General features: G+C 39.6%; 1 protein-coding gene across 1 annotated transcript in view; it reads right to left on the minus strand.

Moving 5' to 3' along the window:
• Nucleotides 1–18,120, minus strand: part of LOC102797119 (1-phosphatidylinositol 4,5-bisphosphate phosphodiesterase beta-1-like) — a 35,361-nt gene extending 17,241 nt beyond the window's left edge. Inside the window, exons 1-13 of the mRNA XM_087850013.1 lie at nucleotides 17,615–18,120; nucleotides 12,911–12,988; nucleotides 10,740–10,808; nucleotides 8,108–8,248; nucleotides 7,931–8,010; nucleotides 7,598–7,651; nucleotides 6,894–6,969; nucleotides 6,365–6,465; nucleotides 4,520–4,683; nucleotides 2,654–2,800; nucleotides 1,402–1,559; nucleotides 250–332; nucleotides 69–153 (exon numbers count right to left, since the gene is read on the minus strand). Of these exons, the coding sequence (XP_087706139.1) occupies nucleotides 69–153; nucleotides 250–332; nucleotides 1,402–1,559; nucleotides 2,654–2,800; nucleotides 4,520–4,683; nucleotides 6,365–6,465; nucleotides 6,894–6,969; nucleotides 7,598–7,651; nucleotides 7,931–8,010; nucleotides 8,108–8,248; nucleotides 10,740–10,808; nucleotides 12,911–12,988; nucleotides 17,615–17,713 (1,335 nt within the window). The 5' untranslated portion in view covers nucleotides 17,714–18,120. The remainder of the gene's footprint in view (nucleotides 1–68; nucleotides 154–249; nucleotides 333–1,401; nucleotides 1,560–2,653; nucleotides 2,801–4,519; nucleotides 4,684–6,364; nucleotides 6,466–6,893; nucleotides 6,970–7,597; nucleotides 7,652–7,930; nucleotides 8,011–8,107; nucleotides 8,249–10,739; nucleotides 10,809–12,910; nucleotides 12,989–17,614) is intronic.
• Nucleotides 18,121–18,845: the final 725 nt, after the last annotated feature.

Genomic DNA, 18,845 nt, shown 5'->3' on the forward strand with positions numbered 1-18,845 from the left:
AAATTAATTTAAACTGCAGTCTGATCACAAAATAGACACTTTGAACACTTTCACGTGTCAGTATTTACAGGGTATTTGTCCAGAGGGTCAATCAGAAGAGCTTCTCCAAAAATGGATCGACAGTATTCAGCCATTTTAGCCTGCTGCTTCAACCTGACAGATGGGTAAATGGAAAATTACAGATATAAACAAAAAGATCTTATGATTCAATCAGGATATTAAAAAACATAAATAATGAGATTTTCTCACGAGTCCACGTGGTTTTCAAAAGACAGGATCACAGGGAAGGGTGAGGTCTTGAAGGCGCATTCTGCAATAGCTTCAATCACCTCCTAGAAAATGAAAAACAAAACACATTGCAAAGTGGCTTGCAGATATTCAGAAAGTCAAGGCAGGTTTTTTAGGGAAGACCTTACATATTTAAGTAAGACAGTGTTGTAATGCATCAATTACAACAGCATGGCTTCGTAGTAGAAGAGCCCTGTTAAACTGGCCATCCCACAGTCCAGACCGTGAACGGCTGAAATCATTTGGCACATCATAAAACAAAAATTACAGAGTCAGGACTGTTGAACATCCTATGTGAGACAAAAGTCCAGCAATGGTCTGGACGTGCAGATTACCACTTTATTGAGACACGATTCTGCCTCTTCTTACAACAGTACGTTTTGTCAGTTTCATTTGACATGTTTTCTATGTAGTATTGTGAATAAAATATGGGGTGTCTGCAATGCTATAGTTACTGTGAATTCTTAGGGCCATGATAATCATGCACACCAAAAGTAGAAACAATCCCTCAGAGAAAATGAATGTTTTTAGCCTGCTTTTAAAAGTTAATGGTTGACACATTTGATGTATTCTAGCAATCAGGACCATTCAAAACAAACACAAGTTGGCCTCTTTAACAAGCAGAAGATCTAAGCCAGATGACTAAGAGGTTGCAATTAGCTCTTAAACAGTCCAGAATCATTGCAGATGGCTTGGCATTTTCATTCAGCCACAAAAACAATGTGAGCAATCAAATTCAGAAGGTTTAATCCAGTTCTATTTATATTTCAACAGCACCAAGACAATTATTGTACACGTTACAACATTATACACAAAAAAAAAACAATAACTGCCCTATGAGCAAATGCTTGGTGAGAGTATGGAGAAAAAAAAAATCCTTTAAACAGGAAGATGTCCAGCAGAAACTGCTTGAGGGAGGGGCGGCCATCTGCTATGACCGCTTTGGGTGACTGGGAAGCAAAGAGAGAAAAGAAGAGCATATAGACCAAACAACCAAGAGGATTAAGACGAACCTTCTGGAGAGAAAACACAAAATTGTACCAAACATTTGCTTAAATGGCTTCCTAAATGCGCACTCTTAACTTGCATGATTTAATTCCCACTTAGACACACCTTAAAGGAGATTTCTGAAGTCATGGTGAATCCATGAGTGATGACAGGTTCCTCCTCAGCAGTCCGTCCTTTCCACACATCCAATTCCACACAGCGGCACCCGGCCAACAGAACTTGCCTGTACATTTCTACTGAGGAACTCCCGGCCAGCTGGCCCGCTGAAACACAAGGTCAAGAACAAATGATGCAAAACAAGGCTATAGATTTAAATACAAAGCTACTTCCTGGAAGTAAGTCTGTGTAGGCTCTCAGTCACTGATGTCATGGTAGACTCGAGGACTTGAGAAGAAGGAAATTACTTCTTTTTGCTTTGTTAGAATGTTTCATCTCTCATCCAAGAGTCTTCTTTGGTTCTAAAACAACTCACGAAGAGTCCCAGGTATTTAAAACATAGCAGGATTGCCCCTTAGGATGTGATCCCGAAGGTTGTTCGTCCATTTATCGTATGAATAGTCACATAAACCAAGATGTGAAATAATGCATGGATTATTAGTGTCACACCTTGTCTCCTTGTGTAATAGATAACCAGTTCCATCAAATATTTTCCTTTTTTTTCGAACTGTTGGACAAGCAGGGAGTTTGCATGCTTATAGAAGCAGAAGGAGCAGGAGACACTTGAATCCCATCAGGCCACGATTCCAAGCTCTCTTTTTAGGCCATCTCGTTTTAGACTCAGGTGCAACAGGCCTCAGGTCTGTGCATAATTTTGATGAAACTGAAAAATGTTATGTGCGTGCTAAGTCGCTTTGTGTCCCATATCCTTTATGTCTTCATTAATGCTCAGCCTATTTGGAAAAATCTGGATGAGATCTGCATTTGCCTCATTTACATGCCATTAAAGTGCTCTTGTTGCTGCAAATGCATACTTGTTGTTTAGCAGAGGCATTTTTCTGGGATGTTGTTTAGCTCAGTGTCACTCTGAAAAACTATAATGGCTCTCTTAGTAGAGCTGTGTGTTCCCCCGATACTCTGCTTTGTTGGCAGAATTAAACTGTCAACTTGAAGAAGACTTTGGACGTATTTGAGTCGCAACTAATAAAAAAGTTGGGCAATTCACCTTTTCTCCTGTTTGCATCAGTTGTTAATTGAACAGACAAATATTTTATTTTCGTCACGCTCACACATTTAAATCAACTCATTTGTTCTCTCCCAAGAAGTTGCCAATACCTATCAAAGAGAATGTATTTGGATCAGACCGGTGATGGAAAGTAATGGATTTATTGCTGAGCTTTTAGGACTTGTGCATGCGTACCTGTCAGGTAGGTGTTATGCGATGAGTTGATGAAATAGTGAGATATCGGGAAGCTCATGTCTTCAGACTGATCCAGCTTTTCTGGTGGAATGACTCCATTCTCATCACTAGACAGATAACTGGAGAACGCCTGGAGGGAGATCTTGCCTAAAAATATTGTTCACACAAACACAAAAGACCAAAAGTGAGAACCCTATTCCAACAAAAATCAGTTCAGGACAATAAAAACTGGTCACTTTGACTCTTACTTCATTTAGGCATGATCAAGACAATCTAATTAAGTTGGGAAAGTGATTTGAAAGTGCCGTAGAGTTTGGTGGCACACAGGCTGGTATTTCAGAAGCTGCTACTCTTTTTTCCCACACAACCATCTCTAGTATTTACAGACAGAAAAAGAGAAAATAGCCAGTGAGCGTCAGCCCTTTATGAAAAAAAAATGCTTTGTAAATGCCAGAGGTCAAAGGAGAATGACCAGACTGCTTTGAGCTGAAAGGAAAACAGCAGAACTCAAATAACAGCTCGATACAACTACGGTACATCTCTGAATGCAACACATGTTGAACCTTGAAGCGCATTGGCTACTGCAACAGAAAACCACACCACATCTAAAAAACAGCAAAGGATGCTACAGTTCATACAGGCTCACCAAAGGTAGACAACAGAATATTGGAAAACTTTGCCAGGTCTGGGAAGTCTCAATTTCTGCTGTAATATTCAGATGATTGGGTTTGGAGAAAAAAACATTAAAAGATGGAATCATCTTGCTTTGTATCAACAGCTGCTGTCGGTGGTGTAATTGCATGTGGGATATTTTCTTGGCACACTTTGATCCCTTTACTATTAAGTTATCAACATTTAAATGCCAGACGAGTTTTGTTGCTGAACATGTCCATCCCTTTATGACCACAATGTGCCCATCTTGTGATAGCTCACAAAGCTCTAATCATCGCAAATTGGTTTCGCCAACAAGACAATGAGTTTACTGTAATCAAGTGGCCTCCACAGTCACCAGATTTCAGACCAGTAGAGCACCTTTGGGACCTTGGGAATGAACGCCATTTTTCTATAAAACATCCTGTCATTTGGTGATGATAATGATGGAGCGCACAGGCTGACACGACTGTCCACAATGCTGTTTGGTGTTCAGTTGGGCTGAGATCTAGCGTCATAGCATCATTGTCATACTCATTAAACCCTTTAGTGACTTGTCGCCATCCTAGAATAAAGCTTCAGGTTTTTCCTTTTTAATTTCTCAACCCTCCTCTATAAGGATTTTTTAATTTCTGATAAGGAAATATAATATAATATGAACATAATCATTTTATTTCTTAGATAGCAGCACTGTTATCTTATGGGTGAAAAAAACTGTAGTTTATGTTTGATACAAAGTAGATACCTAAATTTTTTCTAGTAGGATCTACACAAATTACAGAGTAAGTATATAGGTGGGTTAGAAAGGTATTTTTGGATCAACTTGTGTGGGTTTTTTTAACCTCCTAAGACCTGAACTCTTCCACAGCATGCATTTTTAATTTCTCTTTGATATTCGAGCATATTGGGGCCCGATGAATGTAAAAAGAAAGAATTACCAGATTTTTTTTTTTACCTTATTTTTGTTTTTATGAAAAATAAGAGCCACATATGAGGATATTTGTTTAAAATTTTGATAGAACTGTAGCAGCATAATGTCCTCGTAAGTGGATATCAGGCCCTTGTAGAGCAAAATTGAGTATTTTGGTCTAAATAACCCAAAATGTGATGTCCACATATGTGGACGCCAGGTCCTAGGAGGTTAAAGTAAAAAAAACAACAACAACAAACAAACACATAAAACCTCCAGCAAAATCTGCTTGTCTAAGTGTGTACCTTGCTTCAGTTGTGCCTGGTCATGTTGATACCTCTCCATCGCAGTGTGCGTCTGTGCAGGACGAAGAGGTGGGTAGAGGATTTCATTGAGCCTTGGGTCTCTCTGCTTATTGTTGATGAACTCTGTCATCTGATCGACTGACAGCATCCCATCATTGGCTCCTCTGCAGAGCAGAGAAGAGTCGGGTTGAAAGTGAGAGCATTAGAGGATAAACCTTCTCAGAGATTTGTATGCTGTTTGTGTATTTTTGTGAAACCACTGCTGGAGCGCTGCTTAACCTCATACTCTTGAAAAACAGTTTTTAAAATGGGAAGAGTGCTATTGTGTTGGTTTTATCAATTGATTAAATCATTTAAGTTAAATCAATTTGCAAGGGTTTAGAACGTTTGTAGAAACTGGAATACGTCAACATGTTTTCATGTGTGATGAGAAACCACTAGAACAAATGTACAAGTGGTATGCTGCATAAATCTGCCAGTTTTCACATTGTACAGATTTATCTACTGCTTTCCAATGCTAGAAACCCCCCCAGAGAATTACTACTACAAGTACAAGTGTAGTACAAGTACTACAAAAATTATAGCTAAACATTTAAATAATTTTATTATTATCATCCTTTATTGATTCCAATTTCTTCGATGCAGAAATGCCCTGTGATAATATTTGAGAACAACTAGATGATACGCTTCATTTTTTTTAAAATATCAAGTTGTCATTCTAAGTGTGAAGATACGATGTGAAATTTCAGATTGGGCCTATCTCACAATGGTTCAGGTCTCAGTCTCACAGACCTAGAGACCTGTTGGCACTTATCTAGCAACCACCAGTCATGCGGGAAAAGTGTGTATTCTGTGACTAGTAAGCGAGTGGTTGCTGGAGGTTCCTGACAGTCTCTTGCATAACAAACTGGTAGTAAAGAGGTATACGATGAAGCACTGAAAAGCTCCTTGTGATTGCTGTCGTCATTACTAGGCTACAAGTAGTTTGCATAGATGTTTGCAGTTTCACTGCAGCTCAGAGAGAAAAAGGTAGAATGTCTATTTTGCAGAATAGACATTTTTTTTCCTAGTGATCAGTGGTTGCCAGGGGGTTGTTGACTGGTCTTAATGAGGTCTTAATCATCATATATTTCCAACTGCATATCAACTTGAAATAAAAAGAAATTGTGACGTATTGTCTTGTTGTTCAAGAAATTAATACAAATAGATTTCAATTTAGACACAATTACATTAAAAAAACTCCAGGATCAGGATTTCGATGGGCTCCAATTCAATTCAATTCAATTCAATTCAATTCAATTCAATTCAATTCAATTCAATTTTATTTATATAGCGCCAAATCACAACAAAAGTCGCCTCAAGGCGCTTCATAGATACAGAGAAAAACCCAACAATCATATGACCCCCTATGAGCGACAGTGGGAAGGAAAAACTCCCTTTTAACAGGAAGAAACCTCCGGCAGAACCAGGCTCAGGGAGGGGCGGGGCCATCTGCTGCGACCGGTTGGGGTGAGAGAAGGAAGACAGGATAAAAGACTCCAGAAAGCTAATTACTTCTAACAAACTGGTCCAGTTGCATAACATCGCTGGAAGAGGGGATAGTTTTAAGAATATGATTACTGCTGCAAAGCTAAAGATCAACCAGTTTCTTCAATCCCTGTCTGTCTGTACAAGTGGGACAGACGATGAATCACGATTTTTCTGACATCAAAAAAATTGGCCTGAAGCAAATAACAACTTTTCATTTTGTAAAGTAGCTTCTTCATCTTTAATACATCTGTTAGCAGAGTAGAGGTCAGTAGCTGCAGCAAGAGCTCCAGCTCAAGTTATTTTCTGTTTACTTACTGCAGTTTGAAGATGTTCCCAAGCTCAGGACGAGGGCACAGACTGTCCAAAAAGTTCCGGTAAACTTCAAGTGTTAAGTCTTCCAGTTTGATGCTGTCACCCTGTCAAACACAAAGAAAATGGGCATTAATTATTGATAATGCCAACTGCAGAATATAGTTCTGTTTTCCTCCAACATGTCTTCTTCAAAAACAATCTTTCTGCGCTCACAGGAATATTCGATGTGTAATTCATGTAAAATCAACACGACTTTGTTTTGAATTGGAAGTGGCTGCTTGAAAACTTGATGACCCAGATATCTGAGCTTATTTCACCCATCCATGCACTATGAGTCATTCTGGACAAAACCAACAGACAAAAGCTTCAACAGCAAACAGAAAACTGAGAAGAAAGAATAAAGAGAAAAAGAGAGAAAAAAACAAAATACTTTGTGAGTCTAATATGTAGTTATCCATGAAAAGAGACCAGCTTTTCATGTGTCTTTCATTCCCTGCCACCTATAATAATCCAAACTAACTGAAGTATTTACCCGTCCATAGGGCAGTTTGCAGCTCTCCAGGGCATTCTCGACTCTTTTTCTGTCCGATGAAAACAGCCGAACAATACTGAAACAGACAGTGGTGCAACAATATTATGATCATTCCACCGACCCAAAACTCATTTTTGAACTTTCCGTAAGAACCTCTACGTATTCTTCTCTCCAACTAATGGGCCGACATTTACAGTGCTAATCCTCCATAACGGTTCTTGAAATGCAACTATTCCCCGTGTACGCAATTTCACTAAATCTCACCCTCTTCACTGGAGCCCAAAGCTTCGACTGTGCAAACTGTCAAACCGTGCGGGCTTTCGTAAAACTCTACTCCCTCGGCTTCTTAGATATCAGCTGACCTTAATTCGGCTCTCGGTTTGCTTCTAAAATACAGCTTCCTGTCATAACTGTATTATCCATCTCATGCTCTGGCAGTGGTTGATTACCAGGTCAGTGCTGAATTAAGCACCTTCATGAATCCTGTCCCTGTTTTTGCTTCCCCAAGTGCACATGGAATTAAGTTTATTTTTGGAAGCAAGGGACAGGAAAGAGCAAAGTTAAAGTTTGTGCGTGTCTCTGAAGATTTCTTCAGGCTAATTCCTCACGTTCCCAACCATATACTGTAACATGTGCCTCAAAGTGAATGCTTGGGTAAAACCACTGAGTGAGGCTTGGGGACCTAATAATCATCGGGAACTCACTTCTTGACGGGAATTCTCCCCTCTGCATTCGGCTGAAGAGTTAACTTGATGTACCTGAAGCAGAAAAATTAGAGGGTCAAAATCAAAGGGTGAAGTAGCAAAAGTGGTCGGGCAAATGGGTCAATGGTGTGTGTGAATGAAGCATTTTGTAAAACCATTAAGATTAAAAGATGTGCAGAAAATAGGTTTCAAAAAGGTGTCAGGAAGCAGAAGGGGTTATCACATTTTATTAACCTCCAAACCCCACAAATCCACATCTGTGCTTCCCTTTAAGACATATACTGTTTAATAAAACAAACAGGTGCGTGCAGTGATGCATTTGTGCGTACTCACGCTTTCAGCAGACTCTGGTCTCTGTTGAGATTGTGGCTCAGCAGGTTGGAAGACAGAGAAAACAGTTCCTCACACCACGCCTACAAAAAAAAAACGAAACACAAAAACAGTCACACACTGCATCATCATTATCATCGCAATTAGTCATGGTCACGGTCGCTTTAATGAGCTCAGCACCTTGGCTTCGTCCTCCTGCGAAGCGATGAAGTTAAGCTGGTTGACGTTTACAAGGTCTGAAGCCGTAACCACGGTAACCATGCGGTTCTCCAGCCTGCCGACCAGGTTTCCCACGTCGAGCAGCTCCCGCAGCTTAGCCTCCTATTGGATGACACAGAGTGAAAGCTGTCAGTGGAATCAGAGCCACGAGGGAGGCGTGCACTGTAGAGAGGAGACGGATGAAAGTGAGGGGACCTGGAGGGATGCGGGGATGGCTGAGACCATTTGAGGCAGTTTATTTGCATCTATTTTTACCCAGCGTGACATGTTGTTTGTAACATACAGTGTGTTATATGTGTAAAGAGAGTGCAGGCTGAACCTGATAGTAAATCAGGCGATCAAACAGAGAAAGATGTTTTTGTGGAAAGTAAGGAAATAAAAATAATTTAATGTTTGTCACCTTCCTCAAGAGGGGCTCCACATTTTCTCCAGTTTTTCTGACTGAAGAGAGTCTCATCATCCCTCATGCAAGTCTTGAGTTTCCACTTATTTTTTTATTTTCTAGTAAAATGGGAAATAGGCACAGCGACTCATTGAAACTTGTGCAGATATATATGGAAATACAGTATATAAGGGGAAATCAGAGTCTGTACAATCCTAACGAGGCTGAAAGCCAACACTGGGTATACACAGCAACCTCTATTCTTCAGCGCAGCCTGAATTCTCCGAGGCAAGCTTTCAAGTAGTCTTCAGGAATAGTTCTCCGGGCTTCTTGAGGGAGATTCCTCTTGTTCCAGTCAAGATGATACATGGTGTTTCAATAATGTTGAGGTGCGGGCTCTGGAGAGGCCATTCCTACTATATGCCATCTTACTGATAGTGTCTAAGACTGAAAGTGTGTTTGTGAACGCTGCTGCCAGATGCTTTTTAGATGCTACTGTCTGGTTTGTGACTGAAATGCAGTCCCAGGACACGATGGATTCTCCACTGGTTCCATGACCCTCTTGGGGAAACTCCCATAGGGCTTAAAATCTGGGACTCTCCACCAGTTACTCTTAGAACTGAAGAAGCTTCTCTGATGAGAGGTAAAACGTCTTCAAGGAAACGCTTTTCTTTCCAAGCTCCTTAGACTACCATGACCTGGATGACTGAGAACCTTCACAGACATTTCAAATTTGGTTTGTGTAATTTGGCTCATCTCAGACTTTTCTCCTGGTTCCTTTCTTTGGTTTTTTTCTTGACAGCCACCATTCAATTAATACTATTTCTATGAGACTTTGGGGAACCGATCAACTGTCAGGTGTCAAGTCTTCTACATTTTTGTTTTCATTTCTTAAGGACATGACTTTCAGATACTGTTTATCTGTTGTAAATAGTTTTTTGACCTGACGTTTTTTCTTTTGCCCTTCATTTGTTCAGTTTCCTCCAATATTTTACGGATACACGTTACACTATGTACAGCAGTTGCTGGAGAATTATTGCTCAAGACCATTTTAAAAAGTACTAAAAAGTCTGGTGCCTTGGAAGCAAAATGTAAGAAATGAGAGGCCAGTTTGGGAGATCAGTATAGTCTTGCATTCTGTTAGTACCATGGTCTTGTGGGTTAAACGTTATGCTTAAATAGTGCTGCCGCATGTGTAGATGTCAGGAAAGTTGATTTTACATGTCCACCAGTGATTTAAAGCACATCATTCACATTTCCATAAAGGAGTTTCAAATCCATCAACCAGACTGGTGCTTTTCTGTGTGCCTGTGTGGGTTCTCTCTGGGTATTCTGGCACCCCACTACATGCATTTTAGGTTAACTAGTGAATCAACATTGCCTGTAGGCTTCAAAGTAATTGTGAATGGTTGTCTGTCTCTTAGCCCTGATGGCAGGCGATCTGCCCAGTGTGTGTATGCCACGAGTTGATGGCACACCAGCCATGTCTCCTTTTGCGTACTTATTGAGGAAAGATGTGAAATCACTGATTTTTAAAAAAAGGTTTTCCAGGGTTTCAGTGTGTTAAATGTTTTGTTTTTTTTTTGCTTTGGTTTAATGTTCAATCTTGTGATTATCCAGTTAAATTGCCTCCTCCCATGGCGGCACATCATTTTCAGGATGACAAAGTAAAAGCAGGGGTAGAGGAGGACCAGAGGGAGGAGATTATTAGAGACTTATGAGGCAGTCATAGTAACAATCAAGGATTAAAATCATTAAGAAACCCAGTCGGGCAAATATTATGGCTGCCCTCGAACACAATACATCAGATACTTTGCTATTTATGAAAGCAAAGCACAAGTCTTCTATTGAAGTAGGAAGCAAAGCAATAAATATAACATAAACGATAGTAGGTAACAGAAATAAAATCTAAAGTATTTCATGGTAGTACAGAAAGAAAGAAGAGGCAATAAAAAACATCAACTTATTATTAAAGCACGAATGCCGTAATGTCAGCTACAAAAAGTAATGCAAACGTTAAGTTAAATATTAAAAATTTCATAAATAAAACATCACATTCTGCTGCATAAGAGGAGCAACTGTTAGGTGAGAGGTCACCGGCTACAGAGATGCAGTAGGAGGATTGAAAATTGCAATGCAGGAAGGACACAGCATACATTTCACACGTGCAGGGTCAAGTAGAGGTGAATATAAGCAGAGAGATGACAGTACCTTGGGTGTTTTCGTGCTTCTGCCTGTTCTGACATCTTTTACCAGGGTCAGGTCCAACAGCTCTGTGTCCTAATGACAACACACCCACACATAGAGCACACACACACACACAGTCAGCTGTTATCTGGGAGCTAAAGGCCTCCTGCTGTTTCCTGTTAAGGATTTAAGCCGACCTGGAAAGAACGTGTGCATGCATGTATGTGTGTGCAATGGTACGCTGTCTTATATGCTTTTTGCATACCTTTTAAAGGTATCTGCCCAGCCTTTGACTACACATTGTATCTCTACAGTTCTTGTATATGAATACATAACCTTAACATTAACAAGCCTCTTGATTAACAAAGCTAAAAAAAATAAATAAATTCCAACATTCTTGGAATAGTCTGTGAAAAATAAAAACAGCTAATCCCTGAATGGCACACAGTTTGTGCTTCTCATGTATTTTCATACTTTCAGGTGACAAAGCTAACCTCTGGGGTTTTTGAACATCTGGGTTGCCACTTATGATCGCAAGGCGATTGCACGAGTCACCTGATGGGAGGCAATCTGTCTCCAAATAATCACGGTCCAACTCAGACTGACTCACTCTCAAACAGGTTGGGGAGGCTTTGCAAGTAATTGATGTCTAATTTATGAACACTGACAGTTTGCCAATGTGTTGCAACCAATCTGAATCAGTCTGTGCTGCTGAGTGCAACTTGTCTGCTGTTCATGTCGTTGCAGCAGCTGACTCGACTCAGCTGGTTGACAAACTAGCTGTATTCTGGTTATATCAGTTAAATCACCATCTTGCAGCAACTATTTGTGGAGGCCTTTATTAATATTTGTTTCAAATCTATGTGGTTCTGATTTGACTGACTTTGAATGTAAGTATTTACTGTACTTTTCTGTGTAACGCAAATTTCTCTGTATGTAGATGGCAACAGAGTTGCTATTTTCACTGCTTTATCACAATAAATCATCATATTATCACAAAACGTTTGCATGTAATTACCAACCTGTTGCTATTTAACTGTAAGCTAACTCAGACTGATATCTGACCAAGTCAGTGTAACTACCATTTGAAGACAGGAACTGGCTGTGAGTGGTGTTAGGAATAAGATAAATATTTTTAATGTGTATCTGCTCATTATATTGTTTTATGTACTTTAATAAAGGCTTGTAGAGCAAGGCCACTTTTAACTCACAAACTAAGTGCTCAGCCAGACTGAAAAACAGGAAGTTTTAGTGCACAGCCATATTAATAGATAAGACACTGAAATGAGGAACTTGCCATATAAGCAATGTTTACTACCAAAATAACACCTATATGAGGCACAGTTTATGATTCTAATGTTAGAGAGCTCTTGCAACTGACGTTTGAGCTGTGCAGAGGTCTCTCTCTCTTCCGGAAGATGATTGAATAAAAGAAATATCAATATTTGAACACACTATGAGTCGGTTTTCTCTGTTCTGTCATGGGGACAAAAGAATCGGGGTTTAATAGTGGTCACAAACTTCAAAGCAACCATTTGAAAGGTAAGAAAACTGTAAAATCATTGCACATGGTGGGAATCATTTTGGCTCTGCTATGATCTCCAACTGCAGTATAACACAGTTTAGTATATCTTTTTCTCTGCATTCCAAAAACATAACTGGTTATTGTTAGCACAGTGAACCTGAATGTTGTAAATATGTATGCAGTTTATGTAGTAGATAAAGGTCACAGACAAGACTATGTGGAAGCAAGATATTTAGCATCTTATAGCAAAACAAAACATAGCAACAGATCAGAGTAACAGCTAGACTGTATTGGTTATATTTTTGTGTTTGTAAGATTAGAATAAAAAAATAATAAAATTGCTTCACAGGTGCACAAAAATAATTCAGACAACATTTAATCAAACTTAAAATGGAAAATTAATTTAAAAAACCAATCTTCATTAGCAAATTAATTTAGTCAAATGTGCATAAAATAAGAAGGTAATGAAACATTTAATGATTCATCTTTGATTCAGAATCTAGTCTGAAAAAAGTTCCAGTTTTAATGACTGAAATACTGAATATTGATGAGTCACCAAATCAATTAATGTCACTTTTTGAGGTATCAAGCTAAATGTGTTCCTCATCATTTAATATCTACAGCCAGTCTAAGAGAGTTATATCTAAGACAGCTGATTTTTGTGCTTAACCTTGTTTTGGTCGGTCCAGTAGAGGTAAAATCCATGTGGATCCACATGCAGAGTCACTGGATTCACAGTGGACAAATCCTAGGGAGACAGGTGGAGAGAATGAAAATAACCGTAAAACATCATAAAAACTCAACAGAAAAATCATTTACGTATCTAATGCACTCATAAAAATGTTCTACTTTCTACTTGGTAGGGCGAGAAAATTACGTAAGAATACATTTATCTGTGGTGGCATGAAGTGATAATGATTCATACTGTAAGTGTCCAGAATCTTATTTTACTACTCACCACAGCGTGACCTCTTGTAACCTGGGAACACTAAGCGATTTCATTTTCATGTTACAGAAGTTCTTCTCAGCTGTCATAACACTAACTATCTATCCATATTAACCCACCATGACACTTCCTAATTGGCTCCAGGTGGATTCAGACAGAGCAGCTCTTCTGATGTTTTGCTGTTTGAAAAGTCACAGCATTTTATACGCAGCAGGTGTCTCAGAGGACCGGTTTCTGTGGCTAATTACTGGTTAAAAATAAAAGCATCTTGAAGCCTGGTGTAAATATCTGGTATTGAATGGACAAAAATAATACTAAGTATTTTTTATATGGGGTTAAGCAGTTTGAATCCCCAAATTATTTGATAAACTGATGTTTTGAAGCTTGCAGCCGAATTGAATATGCTTCGAGGGAGTGCAAAGATTTGTGACTATGTAAAGCTTTGAGTGTATACAGTTTAATAAAAGTTTAATCAGAGTGGTTTCAGTTGCTTTTCTGCAAAACAGAGATAGGATTGGAGTGACTTTATTACAGGTACTGATGGAATCTTTTAACAGTTTCAGTTGCCACGAATCAAACAAAAAGGTTCAAAAGATTTAATGTGACAGATCAAAAATAACTTAATAATCAAAAATAAAGCAACTTAAGCTGTACAAAATCAATAATACCTGCAAAAATAGTCTAAATATCGAACAACACAAACAGTGACGCCAGAAGAAGACAGCATGGCATCAAAAATTAAAGCTGACATTTGTCATTTTTGCAAACTTGGTGAAGCAAACTTAAGACTTCTTTATAAAGTTGATTAACCTGCAGCTTTTGTAACCGGGGAGCTGTGACTTATAGTTATAGTTACAACAAGACAATTCAACCAAAAAGTTTTAGACATCACATCATATTTACTTGTTAAATTGAATCCAATATTTCTGCTGGTTCAGTAATAAGAGATTCAATGAAATAATGAAAGCTAGGAAAGGATTATTGTATAATAAAATAATAATAATATTGTTAAGTTGACTGTGAAGCCAACTGTCTGCCATCTATAATCCAGTTTTGAGTTCCTTCCCCAGACGCCTTAACGCCCACTCACATCCTGGGCCATCTGACCTCAGGAATTCGCATGATAAGGTGGGGCCAGGTTTCACAAAGAGCTCACCTGAAACTCTGGCTGATTGGGACCCACACCCAGTTTCACACCTTGGCTCAGGCGATTAGAGGATCATCAGGGGGTCCTTTTGTCCCTCTGTGGGGGGAAACTCCCACTAGGTTTAAATCTGGGACTCTCCACCATTTGACCTTAGAACTGAAGAAGCTTCTCGGATGAGAGGTGAAACGTCTTCAAGTAACTTAAAGAAGTCCAGACGCTTTTCTTTGCAAGCTCCTTTGATTGTTAAGTTGACTAACGCTGTTAAAGATTATAGTTATAACATCGGCTGCTTTCGACCTCTCGAGTTATAAATATCAACATGTCAGAAATGAGAGAGATGGGAAACGTTGCTGCTTAAATAAACCACCAAACTGCATGTCATTAATGTATGATCTGAGCAGAGGGAAGCATGATACCATGCAGCTCAACTCATCTGCTTAAACTAGCTCACCGGCTTTGCTTCTTCCTATTCCATACCAGCACGGATTGGACCGATTTTTCTCCACTTTCAAATCTTTTGTTCTCATTGTCCTAGCACACTGAATCTTCCTAAAAGGCCACACACAAACAAAGCCTATGGCATGCCAGTGCCTTCTCATCCCGGGGTTTGTAATGCTACATTTTACTGGATGCCTCCGTGCGATGCGTAATGTGTCCTTTGTTGTTGGTACCTTGACACGGACTTGACAACAATCTTGTCTGAGGCGCAGGAATAAGATGTTCCAATACAATTTAATGTTACATCTAATTAATATAGTGCCGTCCACCTTCTTATAAACTAAACCTTAATCAATTTGATGCTCAAACCCAACAGCTGCATTATCTGTGTGCAGAACAAGAGCAGGGAGGTGTGAAACAGTGACAGTTTCACACTTCCAGCGTGAATCTTTTGCATCCTTCACAGCTGCACACAGTGGTGAAGGCTTTAGCCTAACAAGGTTTCTGGACTCAGTTACTGTGAATGGATATCAGTTTTGTACTGCTTCAAAACTGCTCAAGCTGGTTTGTTAATGTGTAAAAAGTATTAACAGGAACAGAGATCTATTTAGGTATTAGTTAAATGAAAACCATAAAAAATGCCTGGCAGATAGGTTAAGTGGGCTGCTGGCTTATACTATACACTGCCAGAAAACCAGTACATGGTTAGGGTTAGGAAAAGAGTATAAGTAAAACACACCCACTTGAAAAAAGTAGCTCATATTATTGAAAAAAGGACATGTGGGCTAACTTGCGTATAATCGACCCATACACCCGCCTGAAATGATGCCCCAGGGACAACTGGAAAGGTTAATGTAGTTTGGCAGCTTGTAGCCATGACAGGCAAAATATCCGTTAGCAAAGTAAAAGGGTATAGGCTACTGAAATAAACTAATCCCCTCTTTGAGGAAAGCAGCTGAAATCAATACCAACAGGAGCTAAGGGCACTGATGACTGATTCAGATTCCTTTATTGTCATTCAGTCAATACATCACAAGTGCATTGCTGAACAAACTTACAAGCACAGAAAAATCACAATAAAACAGAACTAGATTTAAAAAATCTGTCTATTAACCACTGAATAATGGACAAAAAATAATAATATGAAAAGGTATGAAATATATTTTAGGGATACAAATGCAAAAAAGAGCCTGGAACATCCACTAGTGGCCAAAAGTCCACCACAAGGAAGGAATACCACCTAATAAACTAACTAATATCACCTTTTACAGTAACCAAATACAGTAACTGAACCAACGCTAAATTAGTCACTGAATTCTAAAATTTGCCACATTTCTTCAGAATCTTTAGAAAAGAACACATGTTCTCCTCATACGTAAAAAGCTGTGACTTGTGAGTGAGAATAATAGAATTTATTGATTTAAGATTTAAGCTGGACTCTTCCAGATGTCACAGGGAGAAAAGAAAGGCATCCTCGTCAGTACTATCATTATAACTTGTCTTTAGTCCCAGCTCATGATGTTGCACCTTAATTTAATGGTGCAAAATTATATACAGGGGTACACAATAATTTAAATAATTAATTGTTTGCATGCATGGAAAATGACTAGCATTAAAACTTACTAAGACTCAACGGTTTGTCTGTCACACATCAGCATCTGCTTTCCATGTGGCACAATTGCTAACCTCGGCAACACTATATTTCTATAGTACTTCTTTTTCTCTTTGTTTTCTTGATCGTACACACTTGATCGTTTCATAATACTAGTCAATAAAATCTGTCAAAGCTATACTTCTTACCTGCTGTGGTATAATTAATATAGCTATTCAAAAGGGCATATATTTAACCCTTGGAGGGACTTTCTACTCCATCCCTATTTCTCAGAAGGTACAGGAACCAGCTTGAGCTCAGTCTTCTAAACATTAGATGTCCGTACTTATAAAGTTCTTCACATTCTTTTGCAGGATTTTTGCTTTCTTGAAAGTGTTAACACAGCCTACATTTGGAGGAAGAAAAACCAGAAGAAGAAGCTCAGAAGCTGGTTAACTAGCTCCCTGGTTGTCACCTGTTGCCATAGCAACTGATTCTATTTTTCATAAAGCCCGGCTCTACATGTTGGAGAGAAATATCAAAACACACACATGCACGCACACACACACACACACACACACACTACTTTAAGCTATTGTGAATGGATTCAGCTCTGCATTGGATTAGTTCTTAAGTACTTCTCCATAAGTATGATCCATGACATTATAAAGCTCAAGGCGGTGATAATAAACACACACACACACACCTGATCTGTTTAGGTGCTGGTAACCATGTCAGTTACCATGGCAACCGGACAGCATTTTTTTCCCTCCTCATTGTCAGCGCTCTGTACTTCAGCATACCAACACACACACATGCACACAGAGGAACACACACAGCTCTGCAAATACCTTGTGTTTGACTGTGCTCATGAAGGGCACAGGAGTAAGTATGTGTGGGCTTCATACACACACAGGACATGAATACTGGTGGATGCCAACAGGTGCCAATAGAAGACTGATCAGAAACACATTTCAGACACACACCTACATACACACACACACACACACACTATCTGCCTCACTGCTAAGATCCACAGGTACTTACTGCCAAAGCTCAATCAGCAAATGAATAGTAAACACATCTGACAACATGGCTCATTTCCTCCTCGTCCTCCTCAATTTCTCACGCTCCACATTAATTCAGCTAGTTTCAATTCTTCGACTGTTTTCTCAGCCTCCTTATTTTTTTTTTTCAAGTAGCAGAATTAAATCAAACTATTTGCTTGTGCTTGAGGAAAATCAGTCCTTACCTCATCCCATTTAATGAAGTTGCTTCCGTTCCTCAGCGTGTGAGAGACGGAAGGAGGTTGGAGTTTCAACGCGTGGACCCCCGGCTGAGCACTCGCCATGGCTTCACACACACATTAACCCTCACTTTCTCTCTCTCACACACATGCACGGACTAGAGATGCTCAGATGCAGGAATGCTGCATGTCAGTCATGTCCGAGCTGAGAACTCCTCAGAAGTCAGGCATAGATGCTCAGCTGCAGCAGCATCCTCTCCTCTTCTGAAGAAGAGTCTTGTATTTTGTATTTTGTCTTTGCTTTATCTTTGTTCACTCTTAATTTTTTTTAATTTGAGCCCTTCTTCTCTTTCTCCTTTCTTTCTGCTCTGTGCCTCTGTTCTCACACCTCTTTTTTCTTATCCTTCTCTCCCTCTTCTTGTCTCCCCCTCTCTCTGTTGGTGCTGCATCTCACAGAGAGACAGACTGAAACAGATGCCTTCGTGGGAGACAGGATATGTGTGTGTGTGTATGTGTGTGTGCATGCACTGCCTCCACAATTTGACTCATCGGCGACATGCGCACAACGGCAGCTTCCCACAGATGGGGGAGGGGTAAGAGAGGGAGAGCTGGAGCGACAGGGAGAGCGAGGGAGATAGAAAGAAAGAAAGAGAGTGGGAGAGATGGAGAGAAATGAGGAGAGAAGAAGAGGAAGGAGGGAGAAAGAAGAGGAGAGAGAGAATAAAGAGCTAGAGGGAGAAAAGAAAAAGAGAGTGGGCGTTTTAGTGGAGGGTGAATCAAACCAAACCAGGATTATAGTCAAATGAGGCCAGTTTTGAATACACACTATATTAACAGCTATATTATGTGCTTCCTATACCAAAGGCATTAATCTATTATAACAGCCTCTGCTCGTATGGCTGGGTTCGCCATCATGCTTTGAAGCTACGGTGCAGGGATTTGAACATCAGTCAGGTTTGGTGCTGATACTGTGTCATGAGGCTTTTACTTAGACAAGGTTTGGTTGAAGGTTTGGCGACGTGCTGGTAACGAGTCAGCTTGTTTACAGCCAGCTTTAAATTTTTGGTTTCTTTTGTTAGTTTGATTACTCAACTGTTTCAATTTTATTCAGGCTTGCACAACAGCGGATCTAAAAAAGAGTAGGAGTAGGAGTAGGATCAGCCCTCCTGAGCAATGATTCCCCCCCCAAGCGCCACCCCACCAAAGACATTGAGGTACAGTACTGTTCATCTTACAG

This window comes from Neolamprologus brichardi, chromosome 13, assembly GCF_056152115.1.
Source record: "Neolamprologus brichardi isolate AB-2024 chromosome 13, ASM5615211v1, whole genome shotgun sequence".
NCBI lineage: Eukaryota > Metazoa > Chordata > Actinopteri > Cichliformes > Cichlidae > Neolamprologus > Neolamprologus brichardi.